General features: G+C 46.6%; 1 protein-coding gene across 1 annotated transcript in view; it reads left to right on the top strand.

Annotated features, from left to right (window-relative positions):
* The window catches only part of grin2da (glutamate receptor, ionotropic, N-methyl D-aspartate 2D, a), a 148,168-nt gene extending 128,243 nt beyond the window's left edge, over nt 1–19,925 (top strand). The window contains exons 15-19 of the mRNA XM_034600809.1: nt 1,372–1,441; nt 2,123–2,240; nt 7,569–7,630; nt 8,949–9,119; nt 13,626–19,925. Coding sequence (XP_034456700.1) covers nt 1,372–1,441; nt 2,123–2,240; nt 7,569–7,630; nt 8,949–9,119; nt 13,626–16,832 — 3,628 coding nt within the window. The 3' untranslated portion in view covers nt 16,833–19,925. The remainder of the gene's footprint in view (nt 1–1,371; nt 1,442–2,122; nt 2,241–7,568; nt 7,631–8,948; nt 9,120–13,625) is intronic.

Below are 19,925 nucleotides of genomic sequence, written 5' to 3'. Positions count from 1 at the left end.
GAGAATATAAATGGGTGTGAAGTAGAAGAGCAGGTGTCGCTACATCCCATCATTAGATCCTCAGATCTGCATCATCACTTTGAACTGAGCTCTGACATCTGATCCATTATGTCACGATGAACTGGGTTTTACACAATCGCTCCTTTTCTGCTTCTGCTCCAGTGAGAGAAGGCAGATTTGTTTTTACACGTCAATGTGTTGATCACTTTTCAATCAGTGACTTCATTGATTCTCTCTGAAATGTTTAAAGTATAGTTAGGGCCGACGGTTTATACTTTCAAATCACATGATATAATTGGTGATAGATATATTTCATCACTGACGATTTCCTCTTCTTAAAGAGTTCGTTAACAAGTAGCAGAGTCACATGGTGCTCGTTGTGATTTTGAGCAGCTGAGACTCGTTGGTTTCTGCGATGTTTTATCTCCTTGACGATGACGATTGTCGAGCAGCAACAAACAAACACGTCTGCACAAAGAGAACAGACAGTAACTCATCCCAGATGTTAACACATGTTGTGTTAACTGTTTTGTGTCGTACGTGATCCTGATTATTCTATATCTGCCACACTTTGCTGTTAAAGGACTTTTTATCATTTATTTAATATCTGCTTCACCTTGAAATGTGGTTGTGAAATCGACCTGCAGCTCTTTCATGTACATTATAACTTCTTCTCTACAGGGCGGCCATCTTGGTCCCATGTTATTACCAACATGTTGTGGCTCGAAGATAAAATGTGTTTCATACGATGAAATCACTCGACTTTAACTCGACTAATTCTGCGTTTATGTTCTATTTACTGGTTAAATTGAATATCGGCGAATCTCGATGTTATATGATAGTAAAAAAACTAAATAATACAAGTATCTCAGGATGAAAACCTGAAGCTGTGGAGAGGTTCTGGAGATACGAGCCGGTGATACGAGCCGGTGCTTTTACGTGTTTTTATTCCGACCTGGATCGATGTTTTGAGGTTTACAGCCTTCCCCAGTCATTTCCCCAAATAAGTAGCTTTGAGAATACGAGCGATTCTGTATCAACCTGCCTCTGGAAGCAGCTGCAGACGGAGAGAAGAGAGGTGCACTCTGTATTCTGCTCTGTCGAGGCTGTGGCAGGAGGAGAATTGACAGATTTACCTCCACGATGATGGATCTCTCTCTCTGTGTGTGATTGTTGAACGATGGTGTTAAACCATGTCGAGGAAGAAGCCCGTTCTGCTTCCGCCGTGTGTTTTCTTTTCACACAGCCACTGTCTCAGCTTCGCTTTATCCATCATCTCTGTCATTTTCCTCACCGGTTGCATTTCGGCGTGTTGTCGTTCGGCTCCAGGTCACTGATTTCCATTTTCCGTGTGGTAATTTTCCCCTGCAGGAAACTGGATGCCTTCATTTATGACGCCGCAGTGCTGAACTATATGGCCAGGAAGGACGAGGGCTGCAAGGTGAGGAATGGATTTCAATCATTGCTCAGTAACACACACACACACACACACAGAGAGAGGCAGACATAGCTGAGGGCTTGTTAGCCTGGAGCTACTGTGTGCAGCAAAACTACAACATCCTCAGTGGGCGACATCTTCTTCAGAGAGACGCACGACGAGCGCACCAAACGAGAACATGCACAACAGCTGCGACTGCATTAAATAAATCAAACGCAGCTGATGCATTTAGATTTGTCCCTCGCGGCCGGTAGCCAGTTAATATTGTCACTTTTGGACGGTGCTGCTGCTGATTTATTTATAAGTTGGTATTGGATACGGAGCGAGCGTCCTGCCCAGTGATCATGTGTAATAAGCTCTGTGGGAGGCCGCAGCTCCCAGCAGCCTCATACCACAGCCGCTGCTGCTGCAGTAATTATTACAATTGATGTGGATCTATATTAATTCCTCCGCTGAAACAATACCCCACACTGCAGCTCTGGGATTTTCGGGGGAAGCCGATATTAGCGCCTGAGCCAAATGATTTGCATTTATGTGACAAAATAAATTACCGAGGAATAAATCAAGCAGATTCTCGTTTGCTGAAAGTCCGTCTGTGTCTGTGGATCTGACTCCAGGGACTCGTGTGTGTCTGTGTGTGTTTGTGTGTTCGGGGTTTAAGGCGTTTGTGTTGTGTTCCCCCAGGTGATGACCATCGGCTCGGGCAAGGTGTTCGCCACCACAGGCTACGGCATCGCGCTGAACAAGAACTCCCGCTGGAAACGACCACTGGACCTGGCCCTGCTGCAGCTGGTCGGAGACGGTAAGAAGTCAGGACCCTCAAACCAGTACGAATGCATGGATGGAAACTCTCCTGCACCCAGTCTCTCTTTCCCTCATTTGAGTGTGAAATGTGAAACTTCAGATCGGCACTTCTCCGTCAAACAGCTGCCGGCTCAAGTGGCCGTGCACGTCCTCGTTAGAGCAGCAGATCCCAGCGCTGTTTCTACTAGAGATGGACACTTGTGGAAAACAGTCATTAACAGTTTTTGAATGGTGAAAACCATTTGGTAAATTATGTGTACATCACAGTTTCTGTGGCCTCGGGGGGGGGGGGGGGGGGGGGGGACGAGGAGCTGAGGACGAGAGAGAGAGAGAGAAGAAGGGGTGAGGATGAGGGGAAGGTGTGATGGACGGGTGAGGAGGATCATTACAGAACATTAAAGGGAGAAGGAAGGGAGGTGTGATTTCTGTTAACACACATTCCTTTGTTCACACACACACACACACACACACACGCACGGACACACACCTTATCTCATATCTATCACACACTTCCATTATCTACACACCACCGCGCCGCCATGCTGCCGAGTCGTTGCCGGAGGCGTCAAGTTTTCAGATCCTCGTGGACTCGATGTCCCACAAACACCTTCAGGCCTTTTCTTCAAATTTGACAGAAAACTCATAAATGACCTGATTAGATTCTGGTGGTCAAAGGTTAAAGGTCACTGTGACGTCAAACCACATTTTTAAAACGGCGAGATGATGATTCCAGTTCTTCTTCTGTCGTTGTGTTTCACCTTCACTACTATAATAATCCGTCCCCTTCCTGGAGCTGATATCTGTTGGTGCAGCTTCACTGACTCTGAGGAGACGGTTGAGATGAGGTCGTGTCTCGTCAACAAACTTTTATTAAAGTGAGTTTGTACAAGTTGGATCCTTTAAACTTTGCACAGAATTGAGGCCGTTGTTCTGTTGTTCTGTTGTTTTCTAAAAATAACACTTCAGAAGTCAGATGATCACAGGTCTGACAGAATCTAACGTTCAAAAGGTTTGGGATTATTTTCATCAACCATCAAGTGAAGAAGTTACAAACTGACGATGGATTTTTAAAAATAAAATAAATTTTTGCTTCTGTGGCCTAAACACCAGAGGTTATAACAAAAAGTAGGTCAAACCAATATTGTATTTAAAAACACAAATATTAAAGCTTTGTATATATTTTGAAGGATGATAATCAACCCACGCATTGATGTGAAGTTGTTATTCTGACATTGGTCATGAAGGAAATCAGGTTTATATAGTTGATAAAGCTCTCGTTGTTCATTCTGAGCTGTGAACACGTTTCAGGACCTGCTGCAACATTCAGTTTGAATAATCCTCATGTGGCTGAATATGCTGGTTATATATCGATCAGGCAGGAAGTCAACACCGCGGTAACCTGGTGACATCACTCGAGCCCATTATCCTCCACGCGTGCCCTGTGGCGCTCCACAGGTCCTGGAATCATCCCCTTTAATTCGTCTCTTTACCGGAGCAGCAGTTTCCCTCTGTGAGCTCAGGGCTGGTCAGTCGTCCTCCGGAGACTCATTCAGCCTGTTGGTGATTATCAGGCTGCACAGAAACACTGGAGTGTGGAGTTACTTCACCTTTAAATCAAATAGAAACCGTTGGTATGAATGAATGTGGTTTTAAAGGATGAACAGAGAAAGAAGGAGAAATGGACGTAAATCACAGACAGGCCTTTATTCTGCTTCAGTTTCTTAACAGACGTCTAAAGTTTTTATCTCAGGTGATTTTCTAACGTCAGTGTAGATCCGTGATTTCCACGATCATCTTCACAAACTGATTCGGACTTTGGTCACCACGGCAACAGCAGCAGATTGAAAGCATTCAGATCCGCCGCCGCCTGTTGATCGGTGTCAGTGAAGCGCCGCTGACCTCCTGTTTGCTGGAACATAAAGACAGGAGCCTGCTGGATCCACGTCTGTCTGACGAGAGACAAACCGTCGGGTGTCAAGTCCCACTTGACTTCGACAGAGAGAAAGAGACCGTCCTCAAAGTGACGGAGGATTCCAGGAGCAGGAATCTGTTCCACTGCCGACGCTGCAGCTGCCGGGTTCAACTCCCACAGCGCCGTGTTTCCAGGGTTCGCTTCCCCTCGCGCTGATTCATGCCGACTGAGCGAGGCCGATAGAAACACCTCGCACGTAAAAGAATGATAAAAAGAAAATGTGACTGTGAAACAGCTTTTGGCACAAAGGTACATACCAGAGCAGCAGCATCACACCTTCGGGAAATTAATTTCTTTTTATTTTATATTCTCTTTCTGTTCAGATGACTTTGAGTCTGCAGAGACCAGGATGTTGATCCGAGTTTTACAGACGGAGAATAGAATATTTCTAAGAACAATTTCTGTGATTTTCATGTTTGGCTTAGTTCCACATTCAAACTGAAGCTGCCGGTTGTTTCAGGATCAACATCCAACAGCAAATAAAAGACAGAATACAAGGGCAGGTCTTTTTCTTTGTAGAAAAATATCTGCATCATTTTTTCCTTTGAATCATTAAATTCTGCTGGTTTGTAAACGTTCCTCTGAATAACACTGATTTCAGGATGTTGTGCTAACGAGGTCACCTCATCCCTTATCTTCCTGGGGAGAAGAGAGAGAAGAAGAAAAGATGAGACGGTTCTGTTGGACCAAATTATTATTAATAATCTTCATAAATATGAGTAACTTTCAGAAAGAGAGTTGCACAGATTCAATAACAACTTCAACACCTCCCTCGCCCTGAAACAACTTTTGAGTTATCTAGTCCTCACGAGACCCAGATGTTCATTTGGATCAAATCACACACAAACACACACGTCCTCAAATATTTCATTTAGATTCAAGAATGACTCTGAATAATTAGTGGAAATATAAAAAAAAAAAGAAGAAAAACATCCTCTTCTACAGAGTTAAAGTCAGTCAAAAATAATAATGATAAAAGTTTTCATATAAACCTTTTTTAATCTTCATCGATCTTTCTTCCTGTGGAGGAATTCCAGCTGAAGACGTTATTCCATTTCCCTTCATTCATTTTTCTGCTCAGATTGAATCAATCACATTTTGCTCAATGTCTCTGAGAGGTTTGAAAACCAAAAGGCCTTGAATCTGACCCACGTCTCTCACAGGAGGATGTTGGAGTTGGATTGTTCACGAATCACAGTTAAACTTTTCTGTTTGAACCTCTGGTGCAACTCTCACGTGTGCAGAGGAGTCCGACACCTCCTGCTCGGAGCAGGTGAGGGAGGAGGTCCGTCCGTCTGTCGGCTCTTTGTGGGGAGGATTTCTCCTCCAGGAGCAGCTCTGTGCGCCGCTGACCTCCATGATTAACGTATCTACAGGCAGATACAGAGCGGGAGGAGACGGGGGAGCGAGGAATCAGCAGAGAACATGTTGAAACTCCCTGAATCAGATCCTGCACATCAGCCTCCATTGTCCGGATTTGAGCAGCGAGCGGCGTGCGAGCGGACAGGGTCGCCCCCGGTCCAGCCTGGTTTGATTCAGCCGTCAGGGAGCGTTTGAATCCCATCACACGGCTGCTGGGGAGGCGAGATGTGGCACATGCACAATGCACGCCGGAGATCTGAGCGTCTGTGTGAGTGGATTTGATGTTCGAGTCAACATGGCCGAGTCACGGCAGCTTAATCAGCTCGGCGGGCGCTTCCAGACGGCGTTAATTAACCCGGAGGTCGATTAATATTGTAACTGTGAGCTGTGGGATTTGGGACTTCCTTTGACGGGGACATCTTCGTCTGTACAGTCACTGGCTCTGTGTGTGTGTGTGTGTGTGTGTGTGTGTGTGTGTGTGTGTGTGTGTGTGTGTGCACATCTGTCTGCATCTGTCTCTCTGTACACTTGATCCTCCTTTTCCTTCCCACTGCCTCATTCTTTTTGATTAAAGCATCAGTGGCCAGCGCTGAGGGTCCCGTTAGGCTGCAGCTCAGAGTGTGTGTTACCCACGTGTGTGTGTGTGTGTGTGTGTGTTTCTGACAGTGTGTGTGTTTGTGTGCGTTGCTCTCTTTCATCTGCTCTGCTCTTGTTGTGGCCGACGCAGACACCAGACCGTTCACAGGCCTCATCAAAGGCTGCTCTGCCTCCTATTCCCTGTTGCTCTTTTCCATTTGAGAACTGAAAACCTCTTTAATTTATTTCTCGTCTTGCACCTTTTCATTACCTCTCCGTCGGTTTAATCGTGTTTTCTTTCAATCCCCAGTCAGACTTCATATTTCCCTGCTCGTGAGTTGTAGCAGTGGTTGGATGTCATCAAGTACTTTTGTTTTATTACTGTACAAACACATTTAACTCTATAAGAAGACGATAATTCAAATCTGGTACCAACTCAAATTATAACAGAAAACTCAACTGGGATTGGATTTCAAAATAGTGGTTTTGGAAAGTAAAGAGTAAAAGTTCATGCAGAGGATACACACAACATCCAAAACTGAAATAAAAATCATAAGGAACAACGATGACAAAGTTCATAAACGGATGTTAATCTCCTGAATCGTGTTTGGATGGAGGAGGATTTTTAAAAGATTAAATCTCTGCAGTGTCTTTTATTCTTGTATTTAACAGAAGTCACAATAGACCCAGTTAATGACGTAGTAGACGTTTCACTCTGCAAGTATTACTTTTATACTTGAAGTATATTTGAAAGCTCAAAAGTTAACTTTTACTTGAGAACATTATTTGTACTTTAAGTCTTAAGTACTTGCTGCACTTATTTGCAGCGTAGATGTTGTTAATTGTTTGTAATTTTAAACATCTCCTCAGTTTATCGCACCCTGGGCCCGAAAACTCTCATTTGGTTTCATCTGATCTTTATTCAATTAAACTGCATCTTATCTTTTTCTTCAGTTTCATTTTCTTTTTTAAAAACATCACACGAGCTCAGTTTCTCTCCTCATTTCTCTCGTCCGCGTCGCATTTCATCATCTGTCCCTCTCGCTTTTTTTTGCCATCACACAATACACCCGATTCCTCCTCTTCCTCCTCCTCCTCTTCCTCCTCCTCCTCCTCCTCCTCTTCTTCTCCCTCGGGGGTTCAAACACCCCTCTCTCATCACAAAGGGGCTGTTATCCCCTTTTTTTGTAATATCCCCTCTTTCCTCCTCCAGTGCTCAGTGTTTCAACTCATTCTCCACGGAGCCTCCCCTCCTTCCCTCCTTCACCCTCCCTGTCGAACCACCTTCTCTTTCCTCTGAACTCCACACCTGCTTCTCTTCTTCCCCCCCCTCTCTCTTATCTCCTGATTTAATTTTCTCCCGGCTTCTCCTCTTTTCTAACCTTCTCGTTCTCCCTCCACTTTTCTCTCTTCCAGATGAGATTGATATGTTGGAGCGTCTCTGGCTGTCGGGGATCTGCCACAACGATAAGATCGAGGTACGGTTTCTTACACTTCTTTCTCCATCAGCCTGTCACACGTTCATCCCGCTGCACTATTTTTGGAAAGAACCTAAACGTGGTCTGACCTTAATTCTGGTGGACGACTCGGAGGGATGAGCAGGAGAATTCAGTGTCCGTGGAGCGGATTCTACTGCAGCAATGTGCAGGTGTGAATCTGTGTTATTCATAATAGATTCAATTAATTCTATCCTGACGACTCACGCTGACCTTCGACCTCATTGATCAATAGGATATATTATCCAGAGTTTTTCCTGGTTTGTCGTAAAAAGTATTTCAGTATCGAACCAAACTCGAGGGAACAAATAGCAGTTTATATCTGTAAGTTATATCAAGACGCTCATTATTGAGGATGAGGAAGAGGAGGCGTTCACGTAGAAGACGAAGACGTGAATGTTCCCCACATGTTCCTGTTGTCGTGAAGGAGTCGGACCCGACAACCTGCTGCTGCTTCGCAAACAATAACTACAGGAAATGTCAGAAACCAAATGTCTCTGCCTCTTTGCACAAACTTAACTTACATTTGATTTGTGTTTGTTTGTATTGGAGAAAGTTTGGTAACCTGTCTTTCTGTGAAGTTTGACATTAGTTATTGTCCTCTGTGATGACACGTCCACGCTCAGCGGGTTCAGTTCTGTCCAGACTTCTGGACATTCTGCCTTTTAGATGTCACCCTGCATTCAGTGGGCGTTTCCTGTCGTGGCTTCAGATTCGAACCTCACAATCCAATGTTAAATTATATTGTTCTGACTTCGCCCGACAGCACAAACAGAAAGATGCCTCGGCTCTGAATAGAACTGTCTGTGCTGTCACTGGGAGCAGATGCCCCCTCAGGAGCCACGACCTCTGATATGAACGATTATTCATTCAGCAGCAAACGCAGCCTGGCTTTGGATGAGAGCTGTGAATGTTGAAAGTGAATAAATTAAACCGCCTGAAAAGCTCTTTGTTTGACGGGAGCCTGATAATTTGGGGTGACTGGCATGTTGTGGTCTCGGCTTCAGCGTCCTGAGTGCACAGGCTCCAGAATCTCACAGATGGCTACTCTGACATCATGTGACAGCAGAGGAGTCTCCATTGTCCTGTTGGCTGTAATTAACTTTTTATCTGCTGTCTGGGAGACAAATTGGCTCTCGTTAGTAATAAATCTGTCTCATCTCTGCCCCTCCCTCCATCACACTTCCTCTTTACCTCTTCTGCTTTTACTCTATCATCTCCTCTCTCCCTTCACCTCCTTTAACTCTCTCCCTCTCTACGTCCCTCCTGTCTGCACCCATCCATCTCCTCTGCCCTGCAGGTGATGAGCAGTAAACTGGACATCGACAACATGGCGGGGGTCTTCTACATGCTGCTCGTGGCCATGGGCCTCAGCCTCTTGGTGTTTGCCTGGGAGCATCTGGTGTACTGGAAGCTACGGCACTGTGTGAAGCGATCCGGTGGGATGGACTTCCTCCTGGCTCTCAGCAGGGTGAGACACTGCAGCAGAGACCCCACGTCCCCAGTACACCTCAACGAGATCCCAGTGTAGTGGGTTAGCAGAAGAGAAGAATAATGAAATAGTCCAAACAAAGAGGTGGTCAGAAACATGTCAATAAGAAAGTTAAGTAGCCAAATAATAATATTAGAGGGAACAGGAAAAATAATTTAATGTTTTGTCGCTTATTTCTTGAATGCAGGTGCAATATAAAACAAAAAAACTATTAAAAGATAATAAATGAAACAAGAGAGACGAGACACAAATAACTATAATCTCCATTATCTTTTTATTTAACTGTAAAGAACTTGCAGTAAAGTTTGAACTTTTCAGTCCGTCACCAAACCACATCCTTCCACCAAGTTTTGTGTAAATCCGTTCAGTTGCTTTTGTGCGTTCTTGCTAACAAATAACCGGGCGGGGGTGAAAACACAACAGAGGTAATTGCAAACAATGTCCTCTCATTATGGAAACTGTAATAAGCTGCATCGGATGCAGCTCTGAGGTCAGGAGGTGAATTATCTCGTGCATTCGTTTGTGAAGCGATTTCTCACTGAGCTGGATCCCAGATGGCAAAACCTCAAATTAGAACATACATCATTTGGAAACACGGGTGCCCTTGTGTAACCGCTGCATAAAATACATAAAACACCAGCTTTTCTTTGTGTTGGGTCCATTTATCCTCAAGACGGATGGAGAAACATAATCTATTCTATCACTTCTCTCTCTCTACCAGATATAAAACATTAAAAAAGTTCTGCCAGATGGAGAGAAAACCAAAAAGCGACTAAACTCTGAGGCTTGACAATTTTTTTAATTTCCATTTTCACCCACTACAGCAGCTGATTTCTCTGATTTTCACCGCGCTCTCCACCTGAGAAGTTTGAACTAATCAGCGAAACAAGCTCCAGGTTCCTAATCCAGAGCTCGAGGACTGAATGATTTATGCAGGAGCAGATGTTGTGATGGATCCCTTGTTCCTGCGTGCAATTTAAAAAAGTGAAGATCTTACTCATTGCAGCAGATGAGGTCCACTTGAAAAAAAACAAGAGTCAAAGATGAAGCGAGACACAATCAAGATATGGATTTCACTAAAGCAGGGGCCACTCTGTGTCGGGACTTGTTTCTGGCTCTCAGCGGGGACGAGGAGATAAAAGAAGAAGGAGGAACATCACTCCTGTTTATCTTTGGCAGCAAACCAGGGGAGCCCACTGGGTCCGAGGCGGAGTGATCACTTAGCTGTCGCACAGCTATTTCAGAGCCAATCCACTTTCTGTCCTTCAGCTCAGGGTCCTGGAAATATTTAGTACAGAACCTGAGGAAGACGAACAGGGGGTCGGGGGTGAAGAGGAGCGAGGGAGTGAGTGGATAAGAAAGAAGAAAGTAATGAGAGGAGATGGGGGATGAAACAACTGGAAAGAAGGGAACAAGGTCAGAGGAGGAGGCATCAACAAAGGGATTAGAAATAAACACATGGGGGGGGGGGGAGTGAGGAAGACGTGGATGGAAACTTTGAGATTAGAAGAGGAAGTAAAGGCCGACTGAGGAGAAAGCTGTGGGTTTGGAAAGAGGAGTAAAGTAGGTGTTGATGGGGGGGGGCAGAGGGAGGTGAAGGAAGGAAATATCAGTGACGGACAGGAAGAGCTGCTCTCGTTTGTCAGACGACGCAGTGATGGAATGCCGCGGTGTGTAAGTGCCACTGGTTGTAAAGGTGACGCCACCGTGTCGCCGTGACAACATGTGATTTATTATCTCCTCCCGTCTGACAAAGCAGAGAAAATTGCTAATTTATGCACAGCGGAAAGAAGTTCTAATTGGGTTTAGAAAAAAAGAGGGAGAGGAAATAACATTCCGTCTCTCACCTGTGACTTTACGCCTCCTGCGCGTGAGGAGACTCGTTGGAACTCAATCAAGACTCATTTAACCTGCAGGATTATTGCTTTTCCACAGAAACATCTTCCGTTCAGACTTCACACTGTATCAGGAGGCTTTTATTAACCCCGTACGCTGACCTCTGCAATGTGATGGATACACGCTGCTCTGTGGTGCTGCGTCTGATGTCAGATGGCAGTGATGACGATGACGATGGACGTGTTTAAACAAATCCTCACCTTGGGTGGAGTCGTGCTCGTCTTCCAAAGAGAGTAACTCCTTCCTCCACCGTTACCTCTTTGATTTTCAGTTTGTCACTGAAGTGCAATTGATCCTGGAATTACGCATTTGACGGAGCTTTCAAAATGGCCGAGTCACGCCACTGTGACGTATTCTCCATTATCTTTGCCGATGTTCCCTGTTGGGTTTTCCAGCAGAGCCGTCGGAGAACCACTTCACCTCTGTGCACACAGTCAGAGCATGTTTTTCTTACTTGAGCAAACTCCGCTCTTATCTGTAGCATTCCTCATTCTGAGAGTCAAACCATCGGCTCCATGCAAAGGGCCAGTTCGCCTCTATCTCCCGCCGTATGCGCTGCCCCAGCTGTAAAGCCTCTGCAGCCGGCCTCTGTGGTTTTGCTCTAACCCAGTCACTTACTCAGCCAGGTTCCAATTTCACAGTGCGCTGCGCCCTGTGCTCTGGGGCCTGTGATATCACTGCTGCCGCTGGGACTGCTGAGTCATGTGTCCTGAATATCACAGTGTCCCCGTCAGGTCCGCGTCCCGGTGGGGAAACACAGACTTCTACCTTCTGTCATTAAGATGTGAAAGATATCGCTGGATATTATACATTATCTCTACATACGAGGATTAGGAGTGTATGTAATTTGCATGCCCCCCCCCCCCTCAGCGCCGCAGATGGAGCGCCATCTATCTGCAGAGAGGTGCAACGATACAAAAGCAGAAGAAAGAGCATCCAGAGAACGAGTCGCTCAACTGACACAGATTTATATTTGATTAATTCTGCACAGGATTCAAAATTTAAAAAAGATGTTGCCAGGAGGTCGTGATTTCCACGTTTCATCCCATGGTTTATTCATGTGGAGCTTTGTTGACTGCTGCTGCCCGGATGGGAAAAGCCAGACTGGTGTTTAAAGGGTGTTTGGAGCAGTTCATTAAAACCAAGTGAGAGTGAGAGTGAGAATCTTATTTCACCTCAAGTGGCAACAAATAACGGCACCAAGACACGAGGAAATGAGTGTCTGTCCTCGTTTCCCCGAGTCAGACTGAACATGTACAATTTGATGTTAATGAGGACGGAGACGGATCCTGACATCAGGGAAACAGCATCACAGGGTTTGAGCTGCTGGGCGGTTGTTGGTTAAATGTCTGTATACATGTACAGACTTTGTATATATGTCACTTTTTAGGACAATGCGTTCGTGTGTCTCTTCACAGGCGCAAAACACAAAAAGAGCAGCTCACATAAAGATTGTTCTTTTAGTTTAGTTAAGATGAAACAAACATTTTACTCTTAATTCTCTCTCTGGGAAACGAGCGGACTGGGAACACGTTAAGCTTGTTTTTGTCGTGCTGAGGTTCGAGAAAATGAGGTGATCCTCTTCAAATGCAGCATTTGCCACAGTTCGTGCAACTTGTACAACGACAAAATAGGTTTTACTGCTTTTGCCCCCCCCCCCCCCCCCCCGTTGTTCGAACTCCTCTGCAGGAATATATACTTACTGCACAGATCTCCCTCTGCAATTGTGTTGATGCCTTGTTTGCTCAGAGCTTTGTTTGGTTTGATAGTGTGGAAATTGACACTCCAGGTATCTTGGTAAGCTCCGACCAAAGATTCTCCAGAAACTCTCATTAATATTTAATGGTCTGCACTTCCTGTTGTCAGCCTTTAAAGGAGATATGGTGACACAGGGAACCCGAGGTGGAAGGAAACCACCCAGAGTGATTCCCCCGAAATGCAATCTGTTTCTGTGAAATGTGTTAAGCTGCTAAAGTTACACAGTCGGTGGTTACGCACGGAACTGAACAAAGATAAAGAAAAGAAAGAGGATATGGGAGACGCAAAAACTACACAAGTTGTAGCTCAGACGAGCGAAAGCTTCTCTTGCTGCATGAGCCTGTCGCTGGTTTAACTGGATCCTGGGATTTAAAGCAGCTGCATCGTTGCTTCAGCACACGATTGCTTTTGTTTTTCATCATGACACATTTAAAAAGAATGACTCCAATTATCCATTGTCTTTAAAAGTAAAATGTTAAAACCACTAACTTTTCTTAAATCAAGCAGATTTTAGTTTAACCAGGTGAAGATAATGCTGGATTTACATTTTCTTACAATTTTTAATTAAGGGAATTCGTAAAATAGTCGTATTTAAAATTCATTTTCATAACTCAGGGTTATGAAGAGAGGTGATTTTACAGGAATGTTTTTGAAGCTAGCATGTAGTTGCTTTGTGTGGGCATGTGATCACAGCAGCTCTATAAGTTTCTTTTTTCCAAATCCGTCAGGCTTTCTGTTTCAGCGACGCTCTGACATACACACACAGTTCTTCCTTATCACACTTGGCAGCCTGCTGCTCTAATTACAATCTCTCTTCATCTCTCCACACAGGGAATGTACAGTTGCTGCCAGTTTGAGGATGAGACCACACCAGGAGGCAGCAAAGGCTCTTTGCCCCAGTATCACACTGTGACCACCATGCCTGCTGGGGCCCAGCAGCATCTTGTGACAGCCACGATAAACAACACGACGGCCATTGCCATGGTGCAGCATCAACAACAGCAGCAGAAGCACCACCAGCAGCTGCAGCAACAAGGGCAGACCTATACCACCATGCTCCCCGGGTCACCTCCAACCACAGGACACTCAGCGATGGCTCTGGGCCCCTCAAACAGCCCCTTATTGGAAGGCCCCATGCCTTGCTCCACCTTCTTACCTCGCCATGACCGCAGACTTGCTGTTGTGGATCGCTGGAACAGGCCAAAGCCGGAGAAAGTAATGAGCGCGGGCAGCGGTGGTGGAGTTGGCATTGGGGGAATAGCCGGTGGCATCACTGAACTCCAGGCCCAGCAGCAGTATCAGCAGAATCTTGGGCAGCACTGGAGCTTGCAAGGGGGAGTTGCAGGTGGAGCAGGGGCAGCAGGTGACACAGGGCTAGATGAATATAAGCGCTACTATGGTCCTATAGATCCAGAGGGGCTAGGGACTAACTCTGACCAACAGGCAGGGGGCCCCCAACACACTCCCAAAGCTAATCCACGAGGCCCCAAAGCCTCAGGGATGCCACGGCCGCCTCTTAAAGGCCCCCCACAAGGCCCCCCACAAGGCCCAACACACTTAATCTCCAAGCCTCCTCCACCTCTCCCATCTTCTCCCCGAAGGCCTCCCTTCTGGCGACGAGGAAGCTTAGCTCAGGCAAGAAGAAAAAGCTCAGGAGGTCCCCTGTATGAGAATATCCTCCCACTCGGGAGGCGAGGAGGTGGCAGGTACGGAGCAAGTGATGGAGCTGGTAGAAGAGGCCGGCGTCCTCCACCTCCTCCTCCATTACCTGTCCCCCTTTCCTCCCCAACACACACCCCTACCAGCCCCTCCTCCCCATGCCGTGTCTACTCCTCCTGCTCCAGTGCCTCATCCTCTTCCTCTTCCTCCACATCCTCCTCATCATCTTCCTCATCCTCTGCTTCTCTCTCCCGGTCCAATTCTCCCTCCGTCTGCTCCAGTGACAGCTCCTACAACTCCTCACTGAGTTTCCGGTATCGCGCAGGTGATCGAGAGCTTACGGTGGATGACGATTACGACTCCGACCTGCTTACGGAGGAGTCCAGCCTTCTCCTGGGCTCACGGAGGAAGATTCGTTCACGGCGCATGTCATCACGCTCTTTGCCGTGCAGCCCGCCACCTCCGCCGATCCCTCCACGGAAGCCACGTCCTCAGCGAGATTATGGCAGAGAGAGAACTGGCAGCCAGCTCGCCCAATTACAGGAGTGGTGGGCATCATGGGGAGACAGGGAGCGAGCGAGGGGAGCGATAACTGTCCGGGGAGAAGGAGGAGTGGGAAGGGAAGAGAAGAGGCAACACAAAGAGAGGGAGCGTGAAAGGAAGAGGAGGAAGAAGGGCCGAAAGAAGAAGAAGAGGGAAGATAGGGAAAGAGAAAGGGAGCGGAAACGGCGTAAAGCAAAGAAGAAGAAGAAGAAAGATGATAAAATAAGGAAGAGAGAGAGAAAGAGGTCTGAGCAGGAGGGAGGAGATCCTGAAAAAAGAGAGGAACTAAAATCAGGGACACTAGACTACCCATCATACCCATCTCTGAGAAGGGAGTCCTTTCGGAAAAAGAGTGAAAGCTCCATCAGAAGCTATGGATGGAATATCCCAGGCGATGAAGAGAGAAGGGAAGAGAAAGAGAGGGATGAAGCAGAGGACAGCAGAGGAAAGGAAAAGGTCCTACGGCGAAGGAACAGCAAGCACTACCAGGGCTCCAGCACTAAGCCTTCGACATCTGTAAAGTTCTGGGGAGGGGTCAACCCATCCTCTGACACTATTCCATCTGCCTTCCTGCCTTTGTTGCCTGTCTCCTCTAAAAGGAGGAAGAGTAAAAGTTCTGACAGGGAAGGAGTAGGAGTCGAAGGGGAGAGAAGGCCTCTGTTGGGAAGGGACGGGAGAAGTGAGATGCCTTCCAAAGAGGGCTTGTCCTTTCACGAGTGGGAGTCCGATGGAGAGGATGAGGAAGAAGATTCTGAGCAGGAGAGGAGGAAAGCCGGGGGGCGTGGGAAGCGGCGCAGAGGAGGAAGGACGATGTCCGATGAGGAGCGTGAACGTGATAAGGTCGTCGGGATATATTCTGATGATGATGGTTCTTCTGGAGAGTTTGGAAAGTTTGAGAGGTACTGGGAGGATCATGAAGGAAGGGCCGTCGGAGGGATCGGAGGGGGAGGTTGGTTTTTTAGCACCTACCCCTCCAGGGATAAAGTCGGCAGCATCAACAGTAGAGATGACCTGTTCCTGGAGCGGGGAGAGAGGTGGGGAACAGCAGAGATTGGGTGGGGGTCCAGTGGTGGAGGAGGAGGAGGAGGAGGAGGAGGAGGAGGAGATGGAGGTGAAAGAAGTTGGGGATCGGGATCACACTGGCCCCCTCCTCCTCTTACCCCACCCCCTCCTCGGCGATACTGGTCAGTGGATAAACTCCACATACAGGATGAGAAGAAGAGTAAACGCAAGTCAAAGGACAAGGGCAGAGGGCGCGCAGCTTATTCCTCCTGTCACTCACCGCGACATCACCCGCACCCCCACTCATCCAAATGGGCCCGTGTAACCTCAAGAAGCCAGGAGGAGTTGTACCGCCATTGCCAGAGTTTCGGTGGCCCCCTGAAGCCCAAGCACGACTCCTCCTCATCCTCCAAGCCAGACCGCTCACAGAATCCATCTAAGTCTGGCAGTCAGTCGAACCTCATCATCCAGCAGCGGACACAGAGAGCGGATAGGGATCGAGGAAGGCAACAGTCCCCGCCCCCAACCCTCTTACCTAACTTGCCACCCCCACTCCCTGCCCTCCCAGCTCCTCCGTCCTCATCTCACCCGATCCATGCTCCTCCCCCTACCTCGTCCTCTTCTGTATCCTCCCCCTCCTTGGTCTCCTCCACCCCGGGGGCACTCCAGTCCTCCTCCATGGCTTCGGCAAGTGCCAAACTGCAGTACCAGAGATTGCGCTCTGTACCCCAGCCCCAGAGGTTTCCTCAGTCTCCTCACTTACCACTTAAAGCCAAGAGCCTTTGCTCCCGAAGGGGCTCGGCCCATTTCTCCAGCGTGGAGAGTGAGGTCTGAAGTTTCAACAAGGTATTAAAAGTCATAAGAAGGACACTCTGGTGATCTGGATCAGAATCAGCAAACCTGGCTACCCTGCCAAGTTGGTACAGTACACGCACTGAGCCCTTTCCTAAAGTTCTGCACAAACAAACCAGAAAGCCAAACTCACCCAACGGGTCGGTCAACGGGAGACAGGAGCAGTCTCGTGCTTACTGTAGTTATCTTTCATTCCTGCGAGTATGTGAAAGACTTCAACCGCCGCAACAGCGTATCCCGAACTGGGTAAACCGACACACTTAAAGTAACTCAGACATTAAAGTGGTGCAACTGAGAGACAGCCCTTTGCTTTGGATGCTGAAGCGGAGCAGTAGTTTGTATTCAGAGGATTCTTAATGCTTACTGAGGGCTCAGGAACTTTGTAGTACTGTATGCCTGCTGCTCTCGGAAGCCTTTAACACACAACAGTGTTGGTATTTTTTCGCTTAAACAAATCGCTTACCCCCACTTTCATTTTTCCTTAACAAACTGTTTACACCCCCGCAGAACTGTGATGCCCGCCCAAGGCACTTTTGTTTTGTATGATCAACACCTTCTTGTCTAGAGGGAGAAGAGGGCGATTACCACTTTGTCTGTTTTGTGTTGCCCATGCACGTTCTCTTCTTCTCCTCTCTTTCGCCCCCCCCCCCATCCTTTCCCTCGTTTTCTCTCCTCCCCTTATCTTCTCCGTCTTTCAGTTTTTTTTTCTGCTTTACCTCATTTCCCACCTTATTCACACGTCTATCTTCTCATCTCCTTCCCTGCTCTCCCCTCTTGGCTCCTCTCCTTGATGTGATTATTCTGTGTGTCTGTGCTTTTCTGTGTTTGTATTCTTGACGACAGGGTAAGTCAACTGTGACTGATATTCTACTGGCTTAATGAAAAGCTGAGTGCCAAACCTAAGTAGAGCTCCACATCAATCTGTACAACGACAGCTGCTGTGTTTCCTTTTTATCTCGCAGAGCAATCCGTCATCTCCCAAAAATGTGCACATGCAAATACACACATAAAGGTGCACACACAAACTCACGTGCACAACACCCACCCAATAAGTCAACTCATCTATTCTATTTCTTGAGCAATACATTTTTCACCCTCCGTTCACATGTTTTGACTTTAAAACCTTTATTTGACCTCTGTGTTGTAGTTGTTGTTGTTATTGAAGGTGTTCTATATATCACGACATGTATTACGTTGATACAATGTTAGCACTGTGCCATACGACTCAAACCTGGGTGCACACGAAAAGTTCTCTCAACTACCTAACTACGACAACGGAGGCGGAGTGTGTTCCCTCCCCGTGTTTGACTGAATGTAAAGTCAAGCCAACAAGTGTGCTGCAACAACAATCAAGACACTTGAAGATTGGAATTGTTGCATCTCTGGTGGCGAGGAACGGAGTTGACTTCCACAGTCGGCAGTTTGCAAACCGAGCAGGGTCAGTAGCTGCTGGAGGATTAAATCTGCGAAGGGGTTCAGTTAGAAATAGATTTTTATATCTGTTTGATTTCATTGCGACTGACGCGCTCGGTGGAGCTACCGCTGTTGGACAAGGTGTAAGAAGTTGCAGGGAAACAAATACTTTGAGCCTTATGCTAATTGCTCCTGCCATATGGTTTGTGTAAAGTATGAATATGAAAGTGTGTATTTTCAGTATAATGCCTGTCGTTAGCCTCGTGCTAGCAAGACAGTGTGATCGTATGGGAAGGAATTAGTTTGATGCAACAATAGATCTGGTGTGAGTGCTGTGTTGAGACTGTGCCTGTGTCGGATGCTAACTCACGGATGAGGCAGCTTAAAGAAGTAGAGCTGAATCTGACTGATGGCGTATGAAAGCCACAGCAGCACCCCAAGGATTTCTCGCCTTGTAAATGCGTAACCAAGAGCTACAGCTTTTTAATCCATCACCGAGCTGACACCAGCAGTTACACTCCGATGTCAAGCACTTAGCTCGAGTCCAAGTAGCCAGTTGTGACCACCATCACTCGAATCCAGCATCAGGAGCCTGGACGTCAGTGGAGTTTTAGTGCAGAGGCCAGAGCCACTGGCACAAAGTGGTTTTCAGCCTGAGCCAACTTTCCCATCGCCACTGGTCAGCTCACGTTATTTGCCTGGATCTGCATCTGAGCCATAACTTACTTCAGCGGAAGAAAACAAAAGAGAACCTTAGTTTTTAACATTAAACTTGTTGTGTAGAGTTTTGTCCGACTTTCTTTGAGAAAAAAAATCGACATATATATATCATATATATATATATATATATATATCTTTGTGGCGGTGGGTAGCGTTAGAGAAAATTGTTGTTTAGAATCTTGACATTTGGGGATATTTGTTTTATTTGTTTCTCATTCCAAGTACATTACAATTCTGATATATGACGTGTTATGAACTCATATTCCCTCAAAGTCACTGGCAACAGGGAAACTCTTCAGTTCAAATCGTCTTGAGCCAAACCGGAGACAGTTCAGTGCTTTGCTAATTCCAACCCGTTGTCGACAGCTTGGTCAAACAAACCAGGAACAGCGTGAAGTGAGTGTGACGTGTTTCTGTGCTTTCACACCGCCAGCAACGCAAGTCTGTTGAGAAAAAAAATAACTTTTGTATTGAAGGGGGGGCCCCAGTTGAACCATTTGGACTCGTGCCTTTCTCAGTGTCAAACCTGTTCCCGGAACAGAACCTGTCAACAAGTGTAAACGGCTGATTGTGTGTTAGCGCAGCAGCTGCTAGCGGTGTGAACACGGAGCTCCTCCAGCGAGCCACCGACCCCCCCCTCGCCTCTTTCTCCTCATGTCTATCCATTGTGTTGTGTGCGTGTCTGCAAATGTAAAGCTGGTCTGTTTTTAAAAAAAAAAGAAGAGTATCTGTGGATATATTTATTTCATCTAAAAAAAAAAAAAAGAGCATATCTAAATACATATGAAAGTATATTTCAAGACGCTAAGATCTATGTTATATAAGTTTGTCTACTAAATTTACGATATTATCTCAATGAAAATGTCTTTTTTGTCTGTTTGTCAGTGTCTTCTTGTCTCAAACCTCCTGCCCAGCCCCCTACACCCCCCCCCCCAGCGAAAA

Source organism: Hippoglossus hippoglossus, chromosome 11, assembly GCF_009819705.1.
Source record: "Hippoglossus hippoglossus isolate fHipHip1 chromosome 11, fHipHip1.pri, whole genome shotgun sequence".
NCBI lineage: Eukaryota > Metazoa > Chordata > Actinopteri > Pleuronectiformes > Pleuronectidae > Hippoglossus > Hippoglossus hippoglossus.
Note: the sequence above shows the minus strand (reverse complement) of the source record. Positions and strands in the feature narration are given on the sequence as shown.